Below are 22,316 nucleotides of genomic sequence, written 5' to 3'. Positions count from 1 at the left end.
ACGTAGGGTTGCGTGATCGAGCGTTAGCACAAGGCTCGCCGTTGCCCTATTAAAAATACCACGACTCTTACCCCACACGTAATCGGCGTCTCCTTAAACGACCGCAATACTTCGGTGATCCGGCGGGCACGGAAGCGCGTATGGGAGGCTAGGCCTTAGTGAATCGGAGTTGCATGTCAGCACAACGAGTGGGGCTTATACGTCGGCGATGGATTCAACAGGAAGTTTTGCATGGCACTGCTTCCATCTTGCGCCATTTAACAGCTGTAAAATGCGACAGTGAGTCCAAAAGACGCACGGCGTTACGTCACTTTGTTGCCGTATAACTGCCTCTTCCTTGCAGTTCATTCACATGACGGAGAACTACTGATGGCAATGACAGAGAGGAAACCTATACATTTCCCCTGACGTTGTAGCAGATATCGCTTACGAACGCAAGCAGGGATCGTCAAATTTTCAATCGCACGTACGCCATCTGACCAATATTCATGTTCGTATCCTCTTTATTTCATTTTATTTGATCATACAAAGAACGAAAATGGAAACGAAACTGAAAAGCAGTATACCAGAAAACCGTTCGGCTAATAGCCGAAGCCAGCTGTTTCAGTGAACACTTTAGATTAAAAAAAGAAATGCTCTCGTAATTGAGCTCTTGTGCCATAACTGGCCCTTGCGCCACTAAACAACATTCATTCATTCATTCATTCATTCATTCATTCATTCATTCATTCATTCATTCATTCATTCATTCATTCATTCATTCATCGCTGTGGCAGATAGCACAGGCGCAATACATGCCATAACGTAATTAGTTAAAAACTTAAACAGTGAATTTTGGCGCATTATTGAATTGAGCATTAGTGAATTGCGCATTTCAATGCTTTGTGCAAGTTATGTCCGCCTCTTCCAGCAGACCAGCACATGGACTAGAATTGTGCTTTCTGCCACAGGCAATTAAAAACATTTTTGAGCGTGTTCGCTTAAACACCCTGTATTCTCACAATCACAGCGAATATGTAACACGTTCAAGTAATGATTAAGTTGACCAAAACATAATTATGCAACCTATCAACATGGGCACAGAAGTAAAGCAAATCTAAATATGCTAAATATACACAGATAATTATAAACACAAAATATACATATTATTTAGATCACATATTAAGATAATAGAAATATTATTATAATTACATTATATAAGGATATATAGTGAATTACAGTCTGCCACCGGCCTGTTTGCTGCAAGGAAGGCTCATAATGACTCGCTTTAAATTGTGGCAGATCTGGTTCCCTCTCACTGGCTCGAACACGTGACAAAGTTTTCTTTAGTTGTATTTGTATTCTTTTGTATATCAAACGATCACTTTAATTATACTCAGCGTATTACGTGCCAAATCCGCTGTATGGGTTATGGGGCGCGCCATATCGGAGGCGAATTCAGAATAATTTCGACCCACCGGGGTTGGTCGAAATTATTCTGAATTCTGAACCAACCAGGGTTGGCGCACCCTATGCGCGATACACAGCTGTTCTCGCAGTTCGTCGCCATCGAAATGCGGCCGCTGGGGCCAAGGATCAAAAAATACCCGCGACCTCAACAGCGCAGGCGACTGCTTTCCACGTTGGGTGAGCACACGAGGCCGACCGGTCACGCGACACTGGGACAAAAGACGCCCGAAGGAATAAATAAAACAGCTATCGAAACTAGGCGACGGCAAAACAACCCCGCTGCGGAGAACGCGAGCACGAACCTTCGTTAGGAACACACAGCGTAATAACAGAAAGTGACCGACGACACGCACACCCGTTTTGTTAACGCCGGTGGAACCGATCTGCGAGCGACCGAGAAAAACTAGTCACGCGAACGGTTGCACGCGTTCCCGTGAAACCAGGTGCATCGCGCGGACAGCTCGCAATATTCAAAAAATGGTTAAGAAGTTGCGCACGTAATTATGTACCAAGCAATTTTCGAGCAACAAAAAAACGCTCGTCCTCGCTGTCCGTCGCATACGGACAATGTCGAGGTTAACGCTCATCGTCGACGCCAATGTCCTTTCGTCTGTTTACGAATAATTGTAATGCTTGTCCCCCACGAAACTGTACAGACACAGTGAGAGAAGCACTTTCCGCTGGTGCTGAGCCAGTCATCGACACCGGCCGCCTTTCAGCCACTTGCGTTCAACCACGGTTGCTACGGCCATCTGCATTCCATGTATTCAATATATGCGGCCCGGGCTCTACTACGGTCGCTACTGCTCCCACAGAAACGTCTGTGATGTCATTTACAAGGTACATCGCCGTAACGCGCGAGAAAGCTACGATCCGCCACGACTGACTTAGAACGAGCGCCGCAGGAGCGAGACAGTCCGTCCGGACACAGCGGTCGCCAAATCGCGCGTCACTGCCCGCTGCTTCAGCTATTTTACCGCGCCGGCAGCCAGCGTCCGAGCGTAAACAAACTCGACCCCACGCCGCAATGCCGGCAAGCTTAGGGGACAAATGCACACAAAACGAGCACAAAAACTTCTATGTAGTGCCTCGGCCGAGTCAAATATTCAAGGAGCCAGGATTCAAGGAGCCCCCAGATTTTCTCTCCTCGCGCCCGCTTTTACTCGCGCCTGCGCACAAACGGCTGGCGATCCCTCAAACGAACGTCTCGTGTACAACCGCACCGCCGGAGCGGAAGAAGATGGCGGCCGACGCGAGCCGCAAGGGAAAGCGTGGTAGGAGAGGAGGAACTTGTCGCTACGTGGCAGAAGCCGATCTAGGGACTTTAGGGAGGTGCCTTGTCGATGACGATACGATAACGACAGTGTAATAAAGCGTCCGTTTATAATTTGGATGGACTGCATCCCGAACGGGTTGAACATTCTAAATATCTTGGGGCCTATACGAAGAAAATTTGACCTGGAACAGGCATATGGAAAATCTCGCCTTAAAGTCATCAAGAATGCTCAATGTCACTGGGCGCAATTTTCATGAAGGCCCCAAAAGTGTAAAAAAGCAGCTTTACAACACAAATGTCCGCACGATACCTGAGTACGCTTGAGCGGCTTGGGACTCTCAAACTTCTTGCCTTACAGACGAACGCATTCAAAACCGAGCTGCCAGGTTTGTTTCTGGAAATTACAACTTCCACAGCAGTATTACATCAATTAAAGAAAACGCTGGCCGGCAAACACTAGCACGACGCCGCTTAGCAACGAAATCAGAACCTTTTTTGCCCAATCTACTCATTTTTCCGCCCCATTTCATTTCTTTGCGATATGATGCTTGGAACACGCCATCGCACTGATACGCAAATCATTATTCCCGCTTATTTCAACACACTGAAATAAACTTCCGAAGAATATTGTTCAATGAAAAACATTATCTGACTTTCAGTCGTTTTTATCCTCTAAACTGTCGTAAGCGCATATCATTGTGCTTCGTGCGATAAACAATACTTTCTTTTTCTATAATGTGAATGCGCGTGTGACCTTGTTGTTTGCTTTTTCGAATCAGCGCAACATTTGCTAATGTTTTTCTTTTAGCTACAAATGCCTGCTTACCGCCCTGCAATAATGCCCTTGTGGCACTGCAGGTGCTCGTATAAAAACAATGCAGAAGACAAAAAAAAAAGGGGGGGGGGGGGGAGCGACTTAGCAAAACTCAGTTTTGCGCTTAAATTGGCTGTCGCAATGAACGGGTTGAAAAGACAACACACAAAAGCCCTAGTCGGCCTTGCATAGTGCAGGATGTAGTTTGACGTTCCCGAACACCTGCACCATTGTAGCCTCACTCTCCTCCTTTCATCCCTCTCTCTCTCCTCTCTCCGCGCAGGAAATAGCATGCGACCGCATTACAGCGCACGCGCGCAGAGTGGTTGTCAGGCAAAGCTTTTCCGGAGACCACGGCGAGCGAAGAAACTGAAGGAGAAAGAACATACCAATGCGGGCATCGTTTGGCACGCGCCCAATTGTTTTGACAACGAATAAAGTTCGTACGGCACACAAGAAGGAACGATCCCCTTTGTCGACGACGATTCCCTCGACGTGGATTACGACGCCCCCTGCGTAGCATGGCAGGAACAACGGCGCCGAGCACCGAAGAACGCATAATTATTTATTCCTGCAAACACAGCGTTACCTTCCTCTGCCTCTTCAGCTGTTTTCCTTTCCAGCGAGCAGGGCCCGTATTAAATAATAATAATAAAAAAAAAGTTCTCACACGGTAAGTTTGTTCGTAAGAGCAGGCGTCCTCGAACGGTGGTAATGAACTTCTCGAAAGAGAAAGCGGACGGCCAATGACAGGCAGAACTTACGAAGGAAAACTTTGCGAATTCCGACCCACGCCCACCCGCGCAAGGCTGACCCCATGGCGGTCAGCGGCGACGTTATCCGCGTCCAAAATATGCAGGGCCTAAAAGGCATCGCCTTAAGTCCGCGGACTTCGGGCAGCTGACAGTCGTAGGCGCTGCGCCCAGTGGGTGCAAGACACCGGAGGCCAAATTCCCGAAGCTTCTTGGCCCGTAGTCACCGAAGCCACGCGCGCTAAAATTGTTCGCGAGAACAATTCTTAGCCCCGGCCGCGGATCACCTCGAAGATGCGGCGCGCGGGCTGCGCGCACAGCAGTGCGAAGCCACGGCCGGTCTAGAGCAGGAGCCGCTCACTAAGTACCAGGTCGAGGGTTCGTCTCCCTGCCGCATCTCGATGAGGGCACAATAGAAAAACAGAAAACGCTCGTGTACTTAGATTTAGGTGCACATTAAAAGCACCCCAGGTGGTAAAAATCCATCCGGAATTCCTCACCATACGGCGAGCCTCGTAATCGAATCGTGGTGTGATGGGGGAAAAAGAAAAAGAATTCTGCGGTAAAACCGCAGAATCTCCAAACGCATGGGGCGATACTACGTGTCTGTTCGCGTTTCGACTTACGAATGTTTAAGCGCAGTTCCCGACGGGTACAAATAAGTGTGCATTTGGGGGTTTGTGCGTGTCCACCTGCTTGTCCCCGTCTTGTCACTGCGCGTAAATATGGCTAAGAGGAAACCCGACATCCCACACACAAACACACCGCACCGTCCTGCGTGTGCGATGGCGGCTTTTAGTTTGTGCTCGTTGTAAGTGTGCAGCGCAGCTTCGCATGCAGGATTGCAGATGGAGCCAGTGGTGAGGCATTCTCGGGTCGTGAATAGGTCGCGGTTCTGGTTGACGTAACCGCAACGCCCGCGCTTTCCCCCCACAACAGCTCGCAAATCGATTCCTTTAGATGCCTGCTTTAAGTGCCTTTTGAAAACTTGCCCGAAAAATAAGCTCGTGCGGCAGAGAAGACCCATTAAAAAAGAAACTTTTTTTTGTTTTTAATTTCGTAGAAACGTACGCTTCCTCAAAGCTTCTTCCTGTCCTCGCCTCGTTTTGTTGTCCCTCGCCTCCCCGCTCCCTTTCACACGGAGCGTGGCGCGAACGATCGGAGTTCATCGTTTCACGGCGAATCGCTCGCATCCCTGGAAAATGTCGCGTCCTCTAATTCGGTACAAAGTCTCGATCCCGGAAATAAAACTAGATACATATTATTTAGAGCGGGAAAAAAAAAAAAAAAAACGTTTTGGGCTGTTTCGCCGTCATTCACTCGTTAATAAGGTTAATGCGGGCAGATTTTCGCACACGTGCGGTCAGTGATTCCACGTGCTGTCTGCACAACGGAAGCAAGAGGCAGCACGGGGCGCAAAACGTCAATGTAGGTCAGCACGTGCCTTCGGAGACTACACGCGTTTCGAGAACATTTTGGTGAGACATGCACCGGACGGGTGCGACCTTCGCTAACGCTTATAATAACGTTTAAAGCGTGTCGCGTACGTCTTGAAATACTTCTGACGAGACCTGCGCCACAAGTTTGAAGCATATAAGCGAAGACGTTTTAGTAAAAGGAGTTAGAAAACGGACGGTTGTGTGCTTTTTGCTCTCGGCATCACTATGTCGTCATGTAGCCGGTTCATTTCTTGCAGTTTTTCAAGATATTTTCGAAGTGACTAGATGGGCGCTCTCTGAGTGGGCCGGACATAAGAAAGGTGATGATCTCATGTCTAGACGCGTTCCCGTAGAGAGCTATCGCATGGAGTTCACATTCTGCAAATGTGACAGAACTTGCGAAAGAATTCAAAAATATTCCGTCCTGCAGTGTAAACGCCCAAATTTCATAAGTCTAAAATGAAAGAAAATGTGGCTAAATTAAATTTTGAACCGTATGACTTAACCGACGCCTGAAGGGGCTAACAATTTTTATATAGTTGCGGAACGCACGAGGAAAGGATTGGCGAATATTCCACATAAAACATACATCCACATAAAACGTCCACATAAAACGGCAAAATACGCGGGACGGTTTTCCGCCTATCCAATCGGTGACATTTAAAGTGTGCGACTGTATGCCCGACATCTTCCCATCTTCCCTACATGGATGCTTCCTGGTAGACACACGTTCCGGCATAAAACTCGCATGCATGTGTAACACTGTTCCAGATAAGAGTGACCACTTCATGGGAACACCATGCCACATATTTATTGTTAAATGTACATAAAAATTAAAGAAAGAAGAAAAAAAATATAATATGCAGAGCGCCGTACCACGTAATTTGCATGTTTCCCTGGAACGTCGTTCCATTTTGATAAGTGAAAATTATGTGCAAAAGAACAACTTGTTCAAAGCCAGAACAAAAGTGAAACCCACGAGGAAACCAAAGTGGAAACAGAGTCCTTCCACGGCGGAACCTAAGCAACGTCTCAACGGCACGACTACGTCAAACGCGTTTGCCCACTCGCTAATCCGTTCAACACACACCCCGTGCATCCTGTCTCACTCGTACGCGAAAAGCAATTACGATGCAATTAAATTTGGCGCGTGCCGCGAACGAGCCGACAAGAGCGGCCAACGTCCAACGCGTGGGGAGGCCTTCGCCGCAAACGCCAAAAGCCGATTCGAGGAAACTCGGAAGAGCGTCACACTAAATTTAACGTTCAGATTTCCGACAGCGAAATTACGCTGTTGTCGCTGCAACGCTTACAATGCCGCGCCGATTCCGATCCAAGTAATGACGAGAACCGCAACGGTCGAGATGTCTTTCTCACCTTCCGCCCGATTAAAGAAAGTAATAACACTCGGAGTAAGGTATACACGAAACAATTCCTCTCTACCTGCGCCACCAGGGATCGCACTACGGCGTTGGCAACGCTGCATCTGGCTTCGCAGTCAGCCAAAAAATTTGCCTCCCCGACGCGATTCTTGCAGCTTCCCGATCTAACGGAGCTAACGAAAACGTCGAGACCAGTGTGTGGCCGCTGCAGTATTGCTAAGGTAACGGAAAGGTTCTCAAGTTTAGAGCCGCAAATGTGCGCCTTTACTAGTATTACTACGAGAAGTGCGCAGTCATATTCCGAAGTACCTCCTCGCCACGGCACCGCGTAGCACGTGTACTTTCCCCTCAACAACGCTACGAGTGTGCCTGTACATTTACAGGCACACAAGTATATAGGACGCGCAAGCCACAGACAGGAAGCACCGAAGCAAAGTACACCCTTCGCTTTCGCATTTACAACCTCAAGGATGTACAAACACTCCAAAGCGTGCTAAAACACCCAGAGCACACACACACACACACACACACACACACACACACACACATATATATATATATATATATATATATATATATATATATATATATATATATATATATATATATATACATATATATATATGGGGGGGGGGAGGGGAGAAGGCAACTGGCAACTAGCGCAGTTGCCTTCAGCCGACAAAATTCCCGTACACGTGACGCTTGCGGCAGAAAGTATGTTCCACATCCGCCACCAAGAAGCTCGTGAGTGGTGGCGTTGGTTAACACTCCCAGGGTTAGTTCTGGCAGAGAAACGTAAATACCCCAGAAAGTGGATGGGAAAACGGCGACGCGCTAGCACAAGTGGTAAGGGCATAGCACGTGTAATGCGAGGACGTGGGTTCGTATCCCACCTGCGGCCAATTCTTTATTTCATCCGCTTTCAATGCCATTAATTTATCATGTATTTAATTCCTGTAATAAGTGTACAAGGAATTTTCCCTATGCTGTCCTTGGTTGCTTGTCTGTTGGCTTCATGCGATATTACTAATAAAAATCGGCCCCTCGGTTACCTTTCTTCTTGGTTATATATATATATATATACACACTACGTCCCACTGCTCCGTAACAGTATGTCATCCTACAGTTGGCAAATAAGTTGTGCGGAAGCCTTCAAGGTGTTATGCATTACGCCTTACGTCTCTCAACTTCTGAGTAATCGCAGTTTTCTATACCCACACTGAGGCAGCAGGTCTCCGCGAACGGGCAATAATACTGGGAGTTGTTAGCATTGATAGAGTAATAACATGTTGTAGGAATGATCGATTTCAGAAGCCACGAATACGCTTATGCAAATAATGGTAATGCGCCTCGTTGCACACGGTGGCCTGAAACTAGACAGCCGCAGCTTACGCCTACACTAGCGCCGGAGTTCCCCCTGCAGTAAGCGTTATAGGGGCGACTTCGCGGCAAGGACTCACGCACGCTCTAAGGGACCTCGTCGCTCGCGCCGACTCAACCCCTCTTGTCCACAGACGGCGCTGCGGTCTCACTCGCACCGAACCGAGTGAAAAGCGCAAGTCGGTTGCACTCGGGGAAGCGCGTACTCGAAACAAACAGCGCGTACTTCAGAAGGGGTTGCTTATCGCGCTGGAGTGGACATGATTATGCAGCCTTGTCCGTCTCTTCAAGGAAAAAAAAAAAAGAGAGACCTTTTTTTTTTTTTTACGCTGTCCTCTCAGGAGTGGGGGGGTGTGGCACCGCTCTCCCCCTTTCCCGACCTCCGTCTATAATCGAACACGCGCTGGATAACAAACGCGTAGGACTCGCAATTCGCCCTAAGAGCGTTGTCGCAAAAAAAAAATAAAAAAAAAAATGGCCTTTATCAGTCTTCTAATTCGCAGGCGAACAAGCAACGGTATCGAAGGGAGCAGCCATGAAATGTGAATACTTCGTGTTAGAATACACATTCCCTCTGGAGAGATAACAACGGCCAAGCGTAGCGCTTACAAAACGACCGTCCCCGAGTCTAGCAGACGACGTCTACTGCAGAAATGCTGTCGAGGCGGAGGCGGCAGACAATCGTGCATTTTGCGGTCAAGAAGCCAAAGGTTCGATGAACTCCCTTCCTTCGTCAAGAACCAAGACGAGAATCGGCGTCCTCTTTTTTTTTTTTTTTTTTCACCCTTTCCGTCTGTTTTGGCTGATTCGGCTTCGTTCAAGACAGCCACGGGTCAAGCGCACTTGCTGAAGCAGGAGGGTTCCGTACAGCAGCACTCTCACCAAAGAACGAGTGCATTCAGGTGCATCGTTTCGATCCTTTCAGAGCAGAGGGCGGAAGGTTAAGTTAAGGATTCTTTTTTTGAAGAGAGTAAGAATAAAGATAATTAGATTATCTTATCTTATACCGCTCCTTTTTCAATTCAAAACCAATGTCTTGAACGTTTAAAGCTTTACATTTTTATTTCAAAACGTTGTTAACCAGTGGCTGTGACGCCAGCACCTAAATTACCGAATTTAGGTTTAGCTGACCTTACCGAAAAAAAAATTTGAGTGAAATAGGAAAGGCTGTGTTATCTGTGCAATGAACCAAAACTAACGAGATCTAAGGAGTCTTGGGAGCGTAAAAATGAAAGAAGGAAAGAAAAGAAATACCAGCTTCTGATACGCATGCCTTTCAAATAAATAGAGTGATATCAAAAGTAGGCGTACGACTTAAATTTTACAATTCGTTGCGCGAATAATTGTGTAAGGAATAGGTGCACAAGTTTAATTTCAATATCCTCATTAGAAAAAGAGTTATGCTTCGTTTGGCACATGAAATACCCGCGAATGAATGTTCAGAACATTCTGGAGAGCTAAAAACCCCCCGATTCCTAGCTCACTTTTGATTTCTTGCTTTTGCCTATAGGGCACATTGTCTTTCTTTTTCCAACTTGCTTTGAAGCGCTGGTACTGCAACGGGAGGTCTCTGCGTTGAGTGGCCAGTAATTAGCGAGATAGTTTTGAATGTGTAAAGGCGAGGCCCTATCGCAACTTGCTGCAGCATATCAAGTGTGCCTCTCTTGACATGGCTGAAATGACACAAAGCGCCACAGAGAGCTAACTTCAGAGTCCGAAAGCTCGCGTATATGCCCTTTGTTGCCCTTTGCCAGTTAATTTTTTTATTTATCAATACTGCAGGTCTTCTGCAGACCCATACAGGGAGCGGGCTTACATCGTCATAGGCATGTAATAAGATACAACAAGTTCCCAAAGAGACAACAGGAAAACATGAGGTAGATCAGAACACTTTTGAACAAGTGCATCAATATTATATTATCTACACGGTTAAGCTTCGCGTACACGAGAAGAGAAAATCTAGCATTATAGATCGTACGCTACACATGAGAGAAATGTACAGACGAAAACAATACAATACTACATGATAATTTCTGCCGTTTTACAACAGGAAAAGTAGTTATACAGGGGCCAGTTCGTACCAATGAAGCACGACTGTTTCCTTTAAGCGTGCAGCTTGACTTCAGAGTGCTGCGGCTACACACCACAATGACTACCCTGTTTCAAAGCACTTCCCGAAGCACTCCCGTCATCCGGTCATGCGCGCACAGTGGTTATTGTGTGTCGATTTCCGGAAACCTTTCGGGCCTTTGCACTCCGAACTTCGCCACACACTAGCCACTGTTATAAATGATAAAACTACAGCGTCTAAACACAGCAATGAATATCGTTCCGCTGCTCATTCAGTGCGAAAGAAACTCGCAGAATGTAAACATGTTTCAAGCGCAGTGCTTTATCTTTAACGTGCCCCCAATGCACGGGCAGCGTCCTGGCAGCTCACCGCTACGCACCCATTAAGAAGGGGGGGGAGGGGAGGGGGGCATCCGAACACCTCCAACATCATATAGACGTGCCCACTTGAACACCCACCCCGACTTCCTCCATTACGCCAATATCCTGAATAGGCACATACACGTTACTGGCTTACACTTAAAATCGCAACTGCTCGCTCTATGCAATACGAAGAACATTTGTTTACAATTCAATGCCGATTGAGTCAGCGAGATGCGGAAAGCCACCGAAAAAACAAATACGATTTCAGCGTTCTCGGAAAAGTGCAACGGCTATGCCGATATGGGAATATCCCTTTTCTGTCAAGCAATCAACAGCGCTCGAGGGTAAAAAATACTGAACGAACAAACGACAGCCGGAAAGGAAAATGCAACCTCATAAATGACACGGCGAGCGGAAAAGGAAATGGCATGCATTGGACCTGCCAGGAACTTAGGTTTTATGAAGGAGTAGCACACGCGGGACTGCCGCTGTGATCGGCTCGCTTGCACGGCCAACGACTGCACATAACTTGTAATGCACTACTACCGTTATTGAAATTCCGCATATGACGAATAAGTGTTTTAAAAGAAAGAGCACAACGGTGCTTTTGTGTCTCCGTCGCCCCCACGTCCGCTTCTCACGTCAGTGAAGTAGACTTCGAAAAAAAAAAGAAAAGAAAAAAGGGATAGACATCGTTTCTGAGTCCATACATCAGTGACGAAATTGATCAAAGCACTACCGTACCTCAAAGTCACGCACGTTCTTTAATCGTAAATCATACTCCAATGGAGCCAATTCCTATAGTAGCGTCATATGGGATAAGAAAAGCGCGTACGAATGCACTTCGTTCGGGTATTGACGTGCAACGATTGTGCGAGAAAAATGAAACGTCCTCCAGTTACAATCCAAGGAAACGAAAAGTTCAACGTTTAGGTCCTCGCAACCGGGCACCGAACGACAGACCGGGAAGAACCATTATGCCCCCTTTTTTGCGCTTTCGTTGTTGTTTTGTTGAATAGTGCCGACGGAACGCGCTGCCCTGTCTTTGTCCTCAATTTTATTATGCACAACAAAAAGGGGGGGGGGGGGGGGTCTAAATTCGACCAAATTTGATTCGAGCTGCGCACACGCGCATGCGTGCCAGACGCCGTGACGACATCTCCTGGAAAATAAAAGAGCCGGTGCGGCGTCCCGGTCATCAAAATCACTGCGGAGTAATAAACGAAACCAATACGGTTTCGTCGCAAAAAAGGCGTCGAAGCGGGAGGAACTCCCTATAATCCCTAGAACCGAAGCCGGTGCTGACGAATAACTATACTACAAGGCGGCGCTAAGTGTGCTGCAACTCGTACGTGTGCTCCTACTCATGCTCGATAGTACTAGAACTTGTGCTGCTACACGTAAGCTCTGATCATGTAAATTTGTAAACAATCTCTCTCTCTCTCTCATCCCTTCGATGTCGCCCCGGAACTCTCGATCGCCCGGCTCCTGGCACATCAGCAGCCACGGAAACTCAATGACCACTCGGACACCCGAATCGCAACAGTGTCTACTACTCGACAACAAGGCCGCATCTGCTGCACAAAAAGGGAGGGCAAGAGAAAGAAACGTGACGACCGAATCCGGGACACGACGAGGAACTGAAGTGCTTCGATTCGAATTAGAACCAAGTCTGAAACAGCGATGCCAGTACGTGCTATATCACTCAACGTATTCTTCGTTACAGTCCTTTCACCGGAACGCGGTGAGTGACCTATAGCCAAAGGAACGTTTAAGGGCTAAAACAACAAGCCAACGTGCCAGCAAGCCCGGCTATCCACTACACTGAAGCTAAAACAAAGTTTCACGTTCGCGGCGGCAGAAGCGAAATTACAGAGGAAAAAAAGACACAAAAAAAGCAAAATAAAACGAGGGCGTTTACGACGGCTTCTCGAAGAAGACATCCGAGTTAACCATGTGGTGTCCATACAAAAACTTCGACATCAATGAAAAGTGCTTATTTCTGGCATGGAGACTTCATTCATACAAAAAATATTTGTGTAAGAAATACACTAAAACTAGTTAATTATTAATTAGCTTGCTTAACTATCCGCGACTCAGGACTCGCTCAAGCGTATCTCTAAACCGCAACTATAGGTTATGCGTTAAGTTTCCTGCACGTAAGTACGAATTTCGAGATATCAAATGCGGCGTAACAAAGAACTGTGCGTCCGCGGAATCACAGCGCTAAAGAGAAGGAGGCAACGAGCACAACGATCACGAAACACACTGAGATAACGCGCAAGTGGCGCTTCGCGTACGCACCTCGCCAGGCAGTGCAGCAGCCACAGCTGGAAGGTGACCACAGTCCGCTCGCACACGGCCACAATGCCCATAGCTGGTTTCGGGCCCGACGACTCAAGAAGGTCCCGAGATGTCGTCGTCGTTCGAGGGGCCACAGTCCTCAGCGCGGCCGGCGCACTATATCGCGGCGGCGGTGACGTAGACGCTGACGAGCAGACTCCGGGGCGGTAACGCGCTGCTAGCGTGAGCACCGACGCCCGAGAGGCACCGACACCTCGCTCGACACACCGATACTTGCGCTGAACTCGACGACCGCACGAACCCCCGCCAGCAGCTGCGCCACCGCCTTCGACGATCGCGCCTGCCCCGGTTACGAGCAGAGGTGACTGCGCATACAGCGTCGGGCTCCCTCGCTTATATGCGCGCCGACGGAAGCTGCAGGTGCGTATCATCGCCGAGTAGGAGGATGGAGCCGATAATGAAGTGCCCTCTGCCGTTGGGATTGTAGAGCGTTGGGAACGAGAGGAGGCAAGGATGCGGCGATGACGGCGGCGCTAAGGACGCGAAGCGAGAGCGACGAAAGAGAGCGGGAGAGAGGTGAAGGTTGGTTAAGTGTTCCGAGCACCTGGATGCGGCGCCGACGCGGTCCCGCCGAAGCCTGGCAGCCGACGAGGGACACGGCTGTCCCGTACTATCCGACGAGAGGTGAGCGCGCCTGGGATCAAACCAACGAATCAATCTATCGATTTTATTGCGTCAAACGGAGCACAAACAGGCATAAAACGGTAGGATACCGAAATCGCAGGGTTGTAAAAGTCTCCGATCTTTCAAGAGCGCAAATTTAAAGAGATGCGTCTTTCACCCCCCAAAAGAAAGAAAAAGCAATTGCAATATAGTACATAGAACGTCATCAGGACCATAACGCATACAATAATGAAAATAAAGAACGCAAACATGAAGCGTGCCGATTTATTCGTCTGTGCCGGACATGCAGCTCCGCAGGATACCTTCGAGGGAGTGGTGTTACATTGAAGCCCTAATTCCTACGGGTAGACTCTTCCACAGTCCCGTGGCAACGTACACAAGCGTATGAATACACACCGCAATTGATCCCCATCTTTGCGACTGATAATGACCATGTAGGGTATAATGAAGCTGCCCTTTGCTGCGATATTTGTATTGGTGGGCATTCGGTGACATGCTGAATAAGTTTGAAGAGTACTAAGATGACGTGACAATTGAGACGAAGGGGTAGGGGGAAGTATATGAAACATATTTGACACATTTTCAGTTTACATTGAAAAGAAATAAAGTAAGCACGCGAAAAGGCTGGAATTGCACTTTTTCCCACCATTGTTCCTGACAAAATTTAAGAAAACAAAAGCCCGGCATTGAGATCGTTCCACCGATGGCTAATACACGGATATGTTTTGTTTTCGTGCTTCTGGCTTCAAACGTTCTTGTGGCGCCGTTTATTGCGCTCTACCTTTCTCAATTCCGAAGCATATTTTCTAAACACAGCAGAGCAGTAAGTCTCTGCACGCACGCATAATCATTGTGAAATGTAGAATGTAAGCCATTACTTTGTTGCATGCGATAAATTTGTTAGACACAAAGCCGCATCAAGGCATAAGAAACTTCAGGCAAACTAATGTACCAGCTATCATTACCACGCTGGCTAAACGATCATATTGCTCGCAGGTCCCATAAATACTAGCAACATAGTTCGCTCTAGTAAATTTTTTTTACAGAAATCTCTGCATGAGTATTTCTATGCGTTCTTTTTTTCTTTCGCTATGAATTTCACTGAAAGAGAACATTGAACCACTGAAACTAACAAGAACAAGAAGTAAAGGTAACGGTATTGCTTAAGGCAACAGGTATGCCCTGCTGGTACATGTTACCGTGCCGGCTGCTGTTACGGGTCAATGCTATGACACGCTCGCTCGACGTATTGCTTGGACTGCAACGGTAGACGGGGGGTTATTAACGCTGCGCTCAATACATTGCAAGCCCACGCGAAGGCGACGCCAGAGAAGACTGTGCGCTTTGTGACGCCTCACCTACACACGTACACTCCTCGAGTGTGTCGTCTTTCAGCATTTGACACAAGGCGCGTCTCCGGCCAGATCTCCGAACTGACTTTCAAAGGAACGTCTAGACGACACGAATATAAACAGCGCCAGGGACACAGACAGTCGGAAGAAGCAGCAGGACGCTGCGCTGACTCTCAACTGGTTTATTCAAGAAAAGCCAAACATGAAACTAAATCCCCTTAAACTTCGTAAAGTAGTACCATGCTTTGAAGAATGCCGCCTCCTCCTCGCGCGCTCTTGCCGAGGCCGACGCCGCGTCGCTATTGGCCTAGTAGCATCACGTGGGCCCTCGCGCCGTCTATTAGCGCCATTTTTGCTCGAGAAGCGTCTGCGGAGTGGCGAGGAGCGCATGTTGGCGCCGTTGCTACGCTCGAGCAGTGTATATAGGCGGCGCCACGGTTGAGGAGGGAGCGTGAAAGAGAGGAGAAACGAGGAGGAGTGAAGGCGGAGGAGGAGAGTGTCGCTACTTTACGAAGTTTAAGGGCTTTACATGGTTGGATGCATGGATGTTATGAGCGTCCCCTTTTGAACGGGGCGGTGGGTTGCTCCACCAAGCTCTTGCTATTATACTGCCTAATGTCCTACCTAGGTTAGACAATAACAAAGAGAAAAAGGAAACCACCACGAACTACCCCACCCAAATTTTCTGATCCCCTATTTCGAACTGTGCTTTTGTACGTCTCCGTTTTTTGTCGTTTCCCTACTTTTCATCCAGCAATTCTTTAATCGATTTTTACTAATGCTTATTGCGGACCTGTTTACTTTTCCACTGCTCTCGCTGAACCCAAGAGCTTCAAGGAGGCCAATGGCGCCTAAATCGACAGCTGGGTAGACGTCTTCACATTCTAATAAAACATGCTCCATAGTCTCCCTAGCTTTACCGCAGGAAGCACATGCTTCTTCTTCCGTCTTATATCTCGCTTTATAGGTGGGTGTTCTAAGGCATCCCGATCTCGCTTCCAAAAGTAATGAGCTTCCCTTTGAGTTATCATAAATGGTTTCTTTCCTCTTAAGTAGTTACTCATGGCAGGTTTCTTTTCCATTGCCGCCACCCATGAGATTATTTCAGCCTATCTGACTTTCCGCTTGACCTTCTTTGTTGCTGTGTTGCCCACCCTACAGGCCGTATACTTGCTGGTAAACTTCCTAGTTCTTTTCCTCCACGGTGAATCAATGTTGTTCCTTTACAGATACCTGAACACTCTCCCAGCCCATTCACTTTCTTCCATATTCCTCAGCCGTTCTTCATACTCAATTTTACTGCGAGCTTCCCTCACTTCAAAACTAGTCCAGCCCATATCACCCTGCACAGCTTCATTTGTAGTCTTCCCGTGAGCGCCCAATGCGAGGCGACCCACGGACCTTTGGTTCCCGTCGAGTCCTGATTGTACCCCTGATTTTAAGCAAGAACCGTATTTCCAAAAGTAAGTCCTGGAACTATTACACCTTTCCACATACATCGGAGGACCTCATACCTATTGTATCCCCATAGGTATCTGTGCTTCATTATGGCTGCATTTATTTTCCCCTTCACTATTATTGTTTTTTCCTGTGTTTCTATATATCTATTGCCTTCGTTTATCCATATACCAAGATATTTATATTCTGTTACCCGAGGTATTTCCTGGTCCTGCATCTCCACTGTCTGTTCATTGTTTTCATTGAATACCATAACACCTGATTTTCTAACACTAAATTTCATACCTAGATTGTTGCCTTCCTGCCCACAGATATTAGCCAGACGTTGCAAATCACTTTGCTTGTTAGCTAGCAACCCAATGTCGTCCACATGAAATAAACCTGGGAGCTGCTGCTCTATTACTGCACCTGCCTGTTTGAAAGATTAAACGAGATATTACTTCCTTCTAGCGCCCTCTCTATCATCACCATGTACATCATAAACAGCAGCGGGGATAAAGGGCCCCTCTGCCTCAGTACCTTGTTGATATGAACTTTCTCCTCGCTCCTCACCCCTTCCCATTCAACGCAAACGGTATTTTCTAGGTAAATCTCTCTCAAAAGTTGTAGACAATCGTCACGTAAGTCTTCCCCTTCCAGAATATCCCACAAAATGTTGCGGTCTACGTTGTCATAGGCTCCTGTAATGTCTAAAAAGGCCACATATAACGGTCTGCATTCTACTTTTGACATTTCAATACACTGAGTAAGAACAAATAAGTTATAATCTAAACGCCTACCTATTCTGAAGCCATTCTGTCATTATTCTCTGCCCATGCTTGAAGCTTTAATGTGATTACCTGCACTGCTACCCCGTATATTACCATCCTACTACGTATATTACTGTTCAACGGTCTATACGAGTGAATTCTATCTTTCTCTCCCTTACCTTTATAAATTAAATTCATTCTACTTTGTCGCCAACTGTCTTGTATTCGTCTATCTTTTAAAGTTTTTTCGACTGCTTTCACCAGAGCTTCCTTACTTTTTGGTCCTAGTTCATTAATCAGCCTAACGGGAACCTCGTCAAGCCCCGTGGCAGTGCGCTTACGAATTTTCTCTTCCGCTTTGTTCCAGTTGAAATTTGTCAGCACCAGCTCCTTTTCCACTTGGATCTCTTTCATGCTCTTTTTTTTCTTCAAATACAGTCTCGTCATTGGCTTAGAAAGATTCGGCTGTTATTTTTCGGATGTAATTTATTGCCGCTTCTTCTTCTAGTCTGTTTTCATCTTCGTCTAGGATATGTTGTTGTATTGTTGTTGACTTCCTGCCTAATACGTGTATGTGGTTTCAAAATATTCTAGGTGCGGCCTTCTTTTTCTCACGTATTTCTGGCAAGCAACGTAAACTTTCACCTTTTATCTTTGCTTGCACCAGTCTTTGAACCATAGACTTTTTCTCCGGTATATTTTCCCATTTACTGGTTACTTGATCCTGCGGCAACTGCGCCTTCTTTGCCTGCCTGTGCTCTAGAGATGTTTTCTGTCGTTCGGCGATCGCTTCTCGTATCTCCCTGTTCCACTAACTTTTCGGTTTCTTTCTTCCTTTCCAACGAACATGTTTCTCTTTCCGTATTTCTGTCGTTATTACACTTAGAAGCTCACCATATTCCCACTCTTGGCCATTTGCCAAGTTCTTCCTCGACTCTAGTGACTATATTTGCTATTTGTTCAGCGTTCAAATTCGGACTGGCCATTTTGCGCCCCTTGCTCTCTTTCCCAACTACATATCCCCTTTTCAATATGATGCGTGTATGGTCAACTCCCTATGCTGCTATACCCTTCCTCATCAATGACCATTTCTCTCAAGTTATCATGAATTTATTCTGTCATCAGACGGTAATCAATGGTCGATTGCCGGTTTCCCACGTCCCACGTGATCTGCCCTTCACACTTAGGCCCTGTGTTCAGGATAACGAGGTTATGTTGCTCACAAAGGTCTAGCATTGACTTCCTATTGTTGTCGGTATAGCCATCTAAATCCTGTATATGGGCATTTATGTCGCCTGATAGGACAATTTCAGCACCATTCCTGAAACCCTTAATATCAGCGTTTATGCATTCCACTAACTCTTTATTCTTCTCTGTGCAATTATTTCCGGTCCACAAATACGCAACGCCCAGCCAAGTTTTTTTCCACACTCATTGTACCTGACAACCAAAGATGCCCTTGACACGTTGCATTTACTCTTTTCCATTTGGCTCCCTGATGGATGAGCATTCCGACTCCCCCTCCTTTTCTTTCCGACTTAGTCATGTTGCACCCTTCCCAAACATAATTCTCAATAACTGGCGGCTCTTCTGAGTGTCTAAGGTGCGTTTCTGTAACCGCATACACCCCTATTTTTTCTTTATGTAACTTCTCCTCAATCTTTGCCCACTTTTCCTTCTGCCGCTCTGCATGTTTATGTAGCCTATAGCTTTTTTTCTTGTTTTCCTCCTTTTTCTGTTATCGACGGCGATGCTCTTCTGAGGTTCCCCTAGGTTCCCCTAGCGCCCGCGGGCACCCTAAAAAAGCAACAGCGCGACCACCAAGTCGCCAGCCCACTCCTCGTGCCAGCCTGTAATTGAAGTGGATGCCGTCTCGTTTAAAACCACCACAACTTCTCATTTCCCTGTTTACTTCGACAACCTAAAAGCCTTTCTCTCGGCTCGTTTTCCATATTGCCTCATTAGCCGCCAATGCGGCTCTTTGTACGTGACTGTCACGTACAGGCACCTCCGGCACCGTGCACACCACGATCTGCACCTGAGAGGATAGCTCGCGCAAGTCGTCCACCCCCTTCGCTAAGCGCTGGGCTAATCCAGTCCCTCCTCTGTTTAGGACGTCATTTAGCCCACCTGCTACTATGACAAGGTTACGCACGTTGGCATTTTCCGCGAGCTTCGCTTTTGCTCGCTCCATGACAGAACTCAGTGTCCAACTGGAAATGTCCCTACTGCCACTCTTTTGTCGCCTTTCACCCTCTCCACAATTGCTTTTGAGCATCCAGCCAGCTTTGAGTCGCCGGCGATAATCACCCTTTCACTCTCTCCTACCTCGCCCTGCTTCTCTTTGTCCTTTTCCGCGTGATTCGGACTCGACAAGGGGCATTGTCCCCAGCGCTCCTGCTTTTTCCGCGTGGCGGCCTCAAGGTAGGTGCCGCTCTATCCAGCTAATCCTTCTTCACGCTGCATGCATTCCACGTACTTCACTGACGCTCCCTCGCCTGTCGCGTCGGGGGTCTGCGTTCCATCGTCACGCACATTCTCGTTCAAATTGGCGGCCCTGTTTAGTTTTTCGTCGGCTGCTTTAAGTCTCTTGTGTGAGCGCACAGAACCATAACAAAGCCTCCAAAGCCTCCACATGAAACCTTTCAGGTACGCCACCTGGCGGACACATGACCAACTGACTGCGGCCACGACCCACTATATAAGCTTCCGAGCTGCTCACTCACACCACCAATACGGGGGCACGCGGGCCTAAAACTTGTGTAGAGACTGAAAGTACCGCCTGAACTAACCAAAGTGCCTTAAATTCGTAAAGTAGCACCACGCTTTGAATGCCGCCTCCTCCTCGCGCGCGCTGGCCGAGGCCGACGCCGTATCGCTATTGGTCTAATGGCATCACGTGGGCCCTCCCGCCGGCTTCGTTTGTTTCATGGAGGAAGGAAACTGAGGAGAGGCCTTACCCCCTCCGCGCGCTAGGAGAAAAGTGTGGAGGAAATAACCTAGTTAGTTGCCCTTTGTCTTGCTGTCTTTTATTTCTTTTGCTGTAGCGGCCACGCCTTTCGGGCCACAATAGAGGCTTTGTTATGGTTCTGTGCGCTCACACGTGTTGCCCCGTAGGTTTCGTACCGTAGTACAGGCGCCCTGCGGGCAGGTTTGCGTTGCTCTCCGTGTTTTGTTACGCTGCATTATCTGGACCGCACTCTCTGGGATGTTGCTGTGGCCAGGTGGAACGAAAGTTCATGAAATGAACGCGCATGCAACGCTGTACGCAACGTACCGCGCCAAGGCAATGGCAACGAACGAAGGAATATAGGCGGGAAATGTTGCCCTCTTTGGTGGAATGATGCTAACGTGCCATCGCAGGCCGAAACCGATGCGCTTCAGAATCTGTACAATGAACGCCTTGGAGGTCAGTGATTTCTGCATTTGAGAGCGCATATGGCGCATTTGCGGCACGTAGAAAGTACGTTATGAATGCATAGTTCGTGTTCAGTAACAACTTTCTTTTGTGCATATTAAAACACAAGTTGCTTAACTGTTGCTTGTTCCTCGCAGTACTCGCCACAGCACGAAGTCCTCTAAACAGAGCGCGTTCGAGGTCTCATGCACACCTGCACAGGCGTACCTGAATACACGTTGTTGCGCGTGTACCTGAATACAGTTGGCGTTGCTCGCGGCGTTGCTCCGCCTATCGGGCCAGCTCTCCTCTCTTGTTTACATTTCTCGCGAAACCACGCCGCGCTGCGCGCAACCGTGCTGCTCGGACCCGCGCGCTCCGCAGCAGTAGTAAACAATCGTTAGCACGTTAGCATGATTCCGCCAAAGAGGGCAAAACATCCCGCGGGTATTCCTTCGTCTGTTGCCATTGCCATAGCGCGGTACGTTGCGTGCATCGTTGCATGCGCGTTCATTTCACAAACTTTAGTTCCTCCTGTCCCACCTGGCCACATCAACATTCGGTAGAGCACGGTCCAGATAAAGCAACGCAACAAAACACGGAGACCAACGCGAACCTGCCCGCACAGCGCCTCTGCCACGCTACGAAACCTACGGAGCAACACGTGTGAGCGCACAGAACAATAACAAAGCCGCCATTGTGGCCCGAAACGCGTGGCCGCTACGGCAAAGAAATAAAAAATGAGCAAAAAAGAGGAGAACCTACTACGTCACTTCCTCCACACTTTTCTCCTAGCGCGCGATGGGGGTAGGGCCTCTCCTCAGTTTCCTTCCTCCATGGCGAACGCCTCGGATGTTTTGTGGCAAGTGCGACGTCGCTTCAAGTAAGTTTGTATGGGAATGACTGGCTGCGCTTTCGGATGCCTAAATGGTTTTAGAAGAGGCAAAAAGCTCTTCTCGATACCGTCCGGTAAGCGCGACGGGCTAAGAAGAAAGACATAGCTTTACTGGATCGGGAGGGAGAACTTCAGACCAACACCCTTCACACGACTATGCGATATAAGTTGTCTCTCATAGTATAGTTTGTGTAAGGCTTGCGTAATTTGTTGCGGGCCATAACGCAGCAGATACTGCTCAGCTGAGTGAACATCTTGTCATTTGTCTGCATGCTTTAACACGATTCCTATGCGACGTGTACTTTGTTTATATAAGCACTACGTGGCCGTATTAGTCGTATTTGGTGCGCTTAATCGTTTTGTACGCCAACCGGCTTAAATTCGCGGGCACGCGAGGCCGCGTGCGATAACGTGATTACGAAACTCATAAGATTCCGCACAGTCCTTTTGACAAAATGTGAGGCTCGATCATGAAATCTCCCTCCTAGGAAAGCAGCTCTCTGGCTTTTGTGGTTACTTACTATCCTTCTTTGGATAGATTAGCCTTGTTTG

The 22,316-nt window shown here is 47.7% G+C and overlaps 1 protein-coding gene across 1 annotated transcript in view; it reads right to left on the bottom strand.

Annotated features, from left to right (window-relative positions):
• Nucleotides 1-13,675, bottom strand: part of LOC126534010 (uncharacterized) — an 85,956-nt gene extending 72,281 nt beyond the window's left edge. The window contains exon 1 of the mRNA XM_050181222.2: nt 13,230-13,675. Coding sequence (XP_050037179.2) covers nt 13,230-13,660 — 431 coding nt within the window. The 5' untranslated portion in view covers nt 13,661-13,675. The remainder of the gene's footprint in view (nt 1-13,229) is intronic.
• Nucleotides 13,676-22,316: the final 8,641 nt, after the last annotated feature.

The sequence above is a fragment of the Dermacentor andersoni genome, chromosome 7, assembly GCF_023375885.2.
Source record: "Dermacentor andersoni chromosome 7, qqDerAnde1_hic_scaffold, whole genome shotgun sequence".
In the NCBI taxonomy this organism is placed as follows: domain Eukaryota; kingdom Metazoa; phylum Arthropoda; class Arachnida; order Ixodida; family Ixodidae; genus Dermacentor; species Dermacentor andersoni.
The sequence above is the reverse complement of the archived record's forward strand: the minus strand, read 5'-3'. Positions and strand labels throughout refer to the sequence as shown.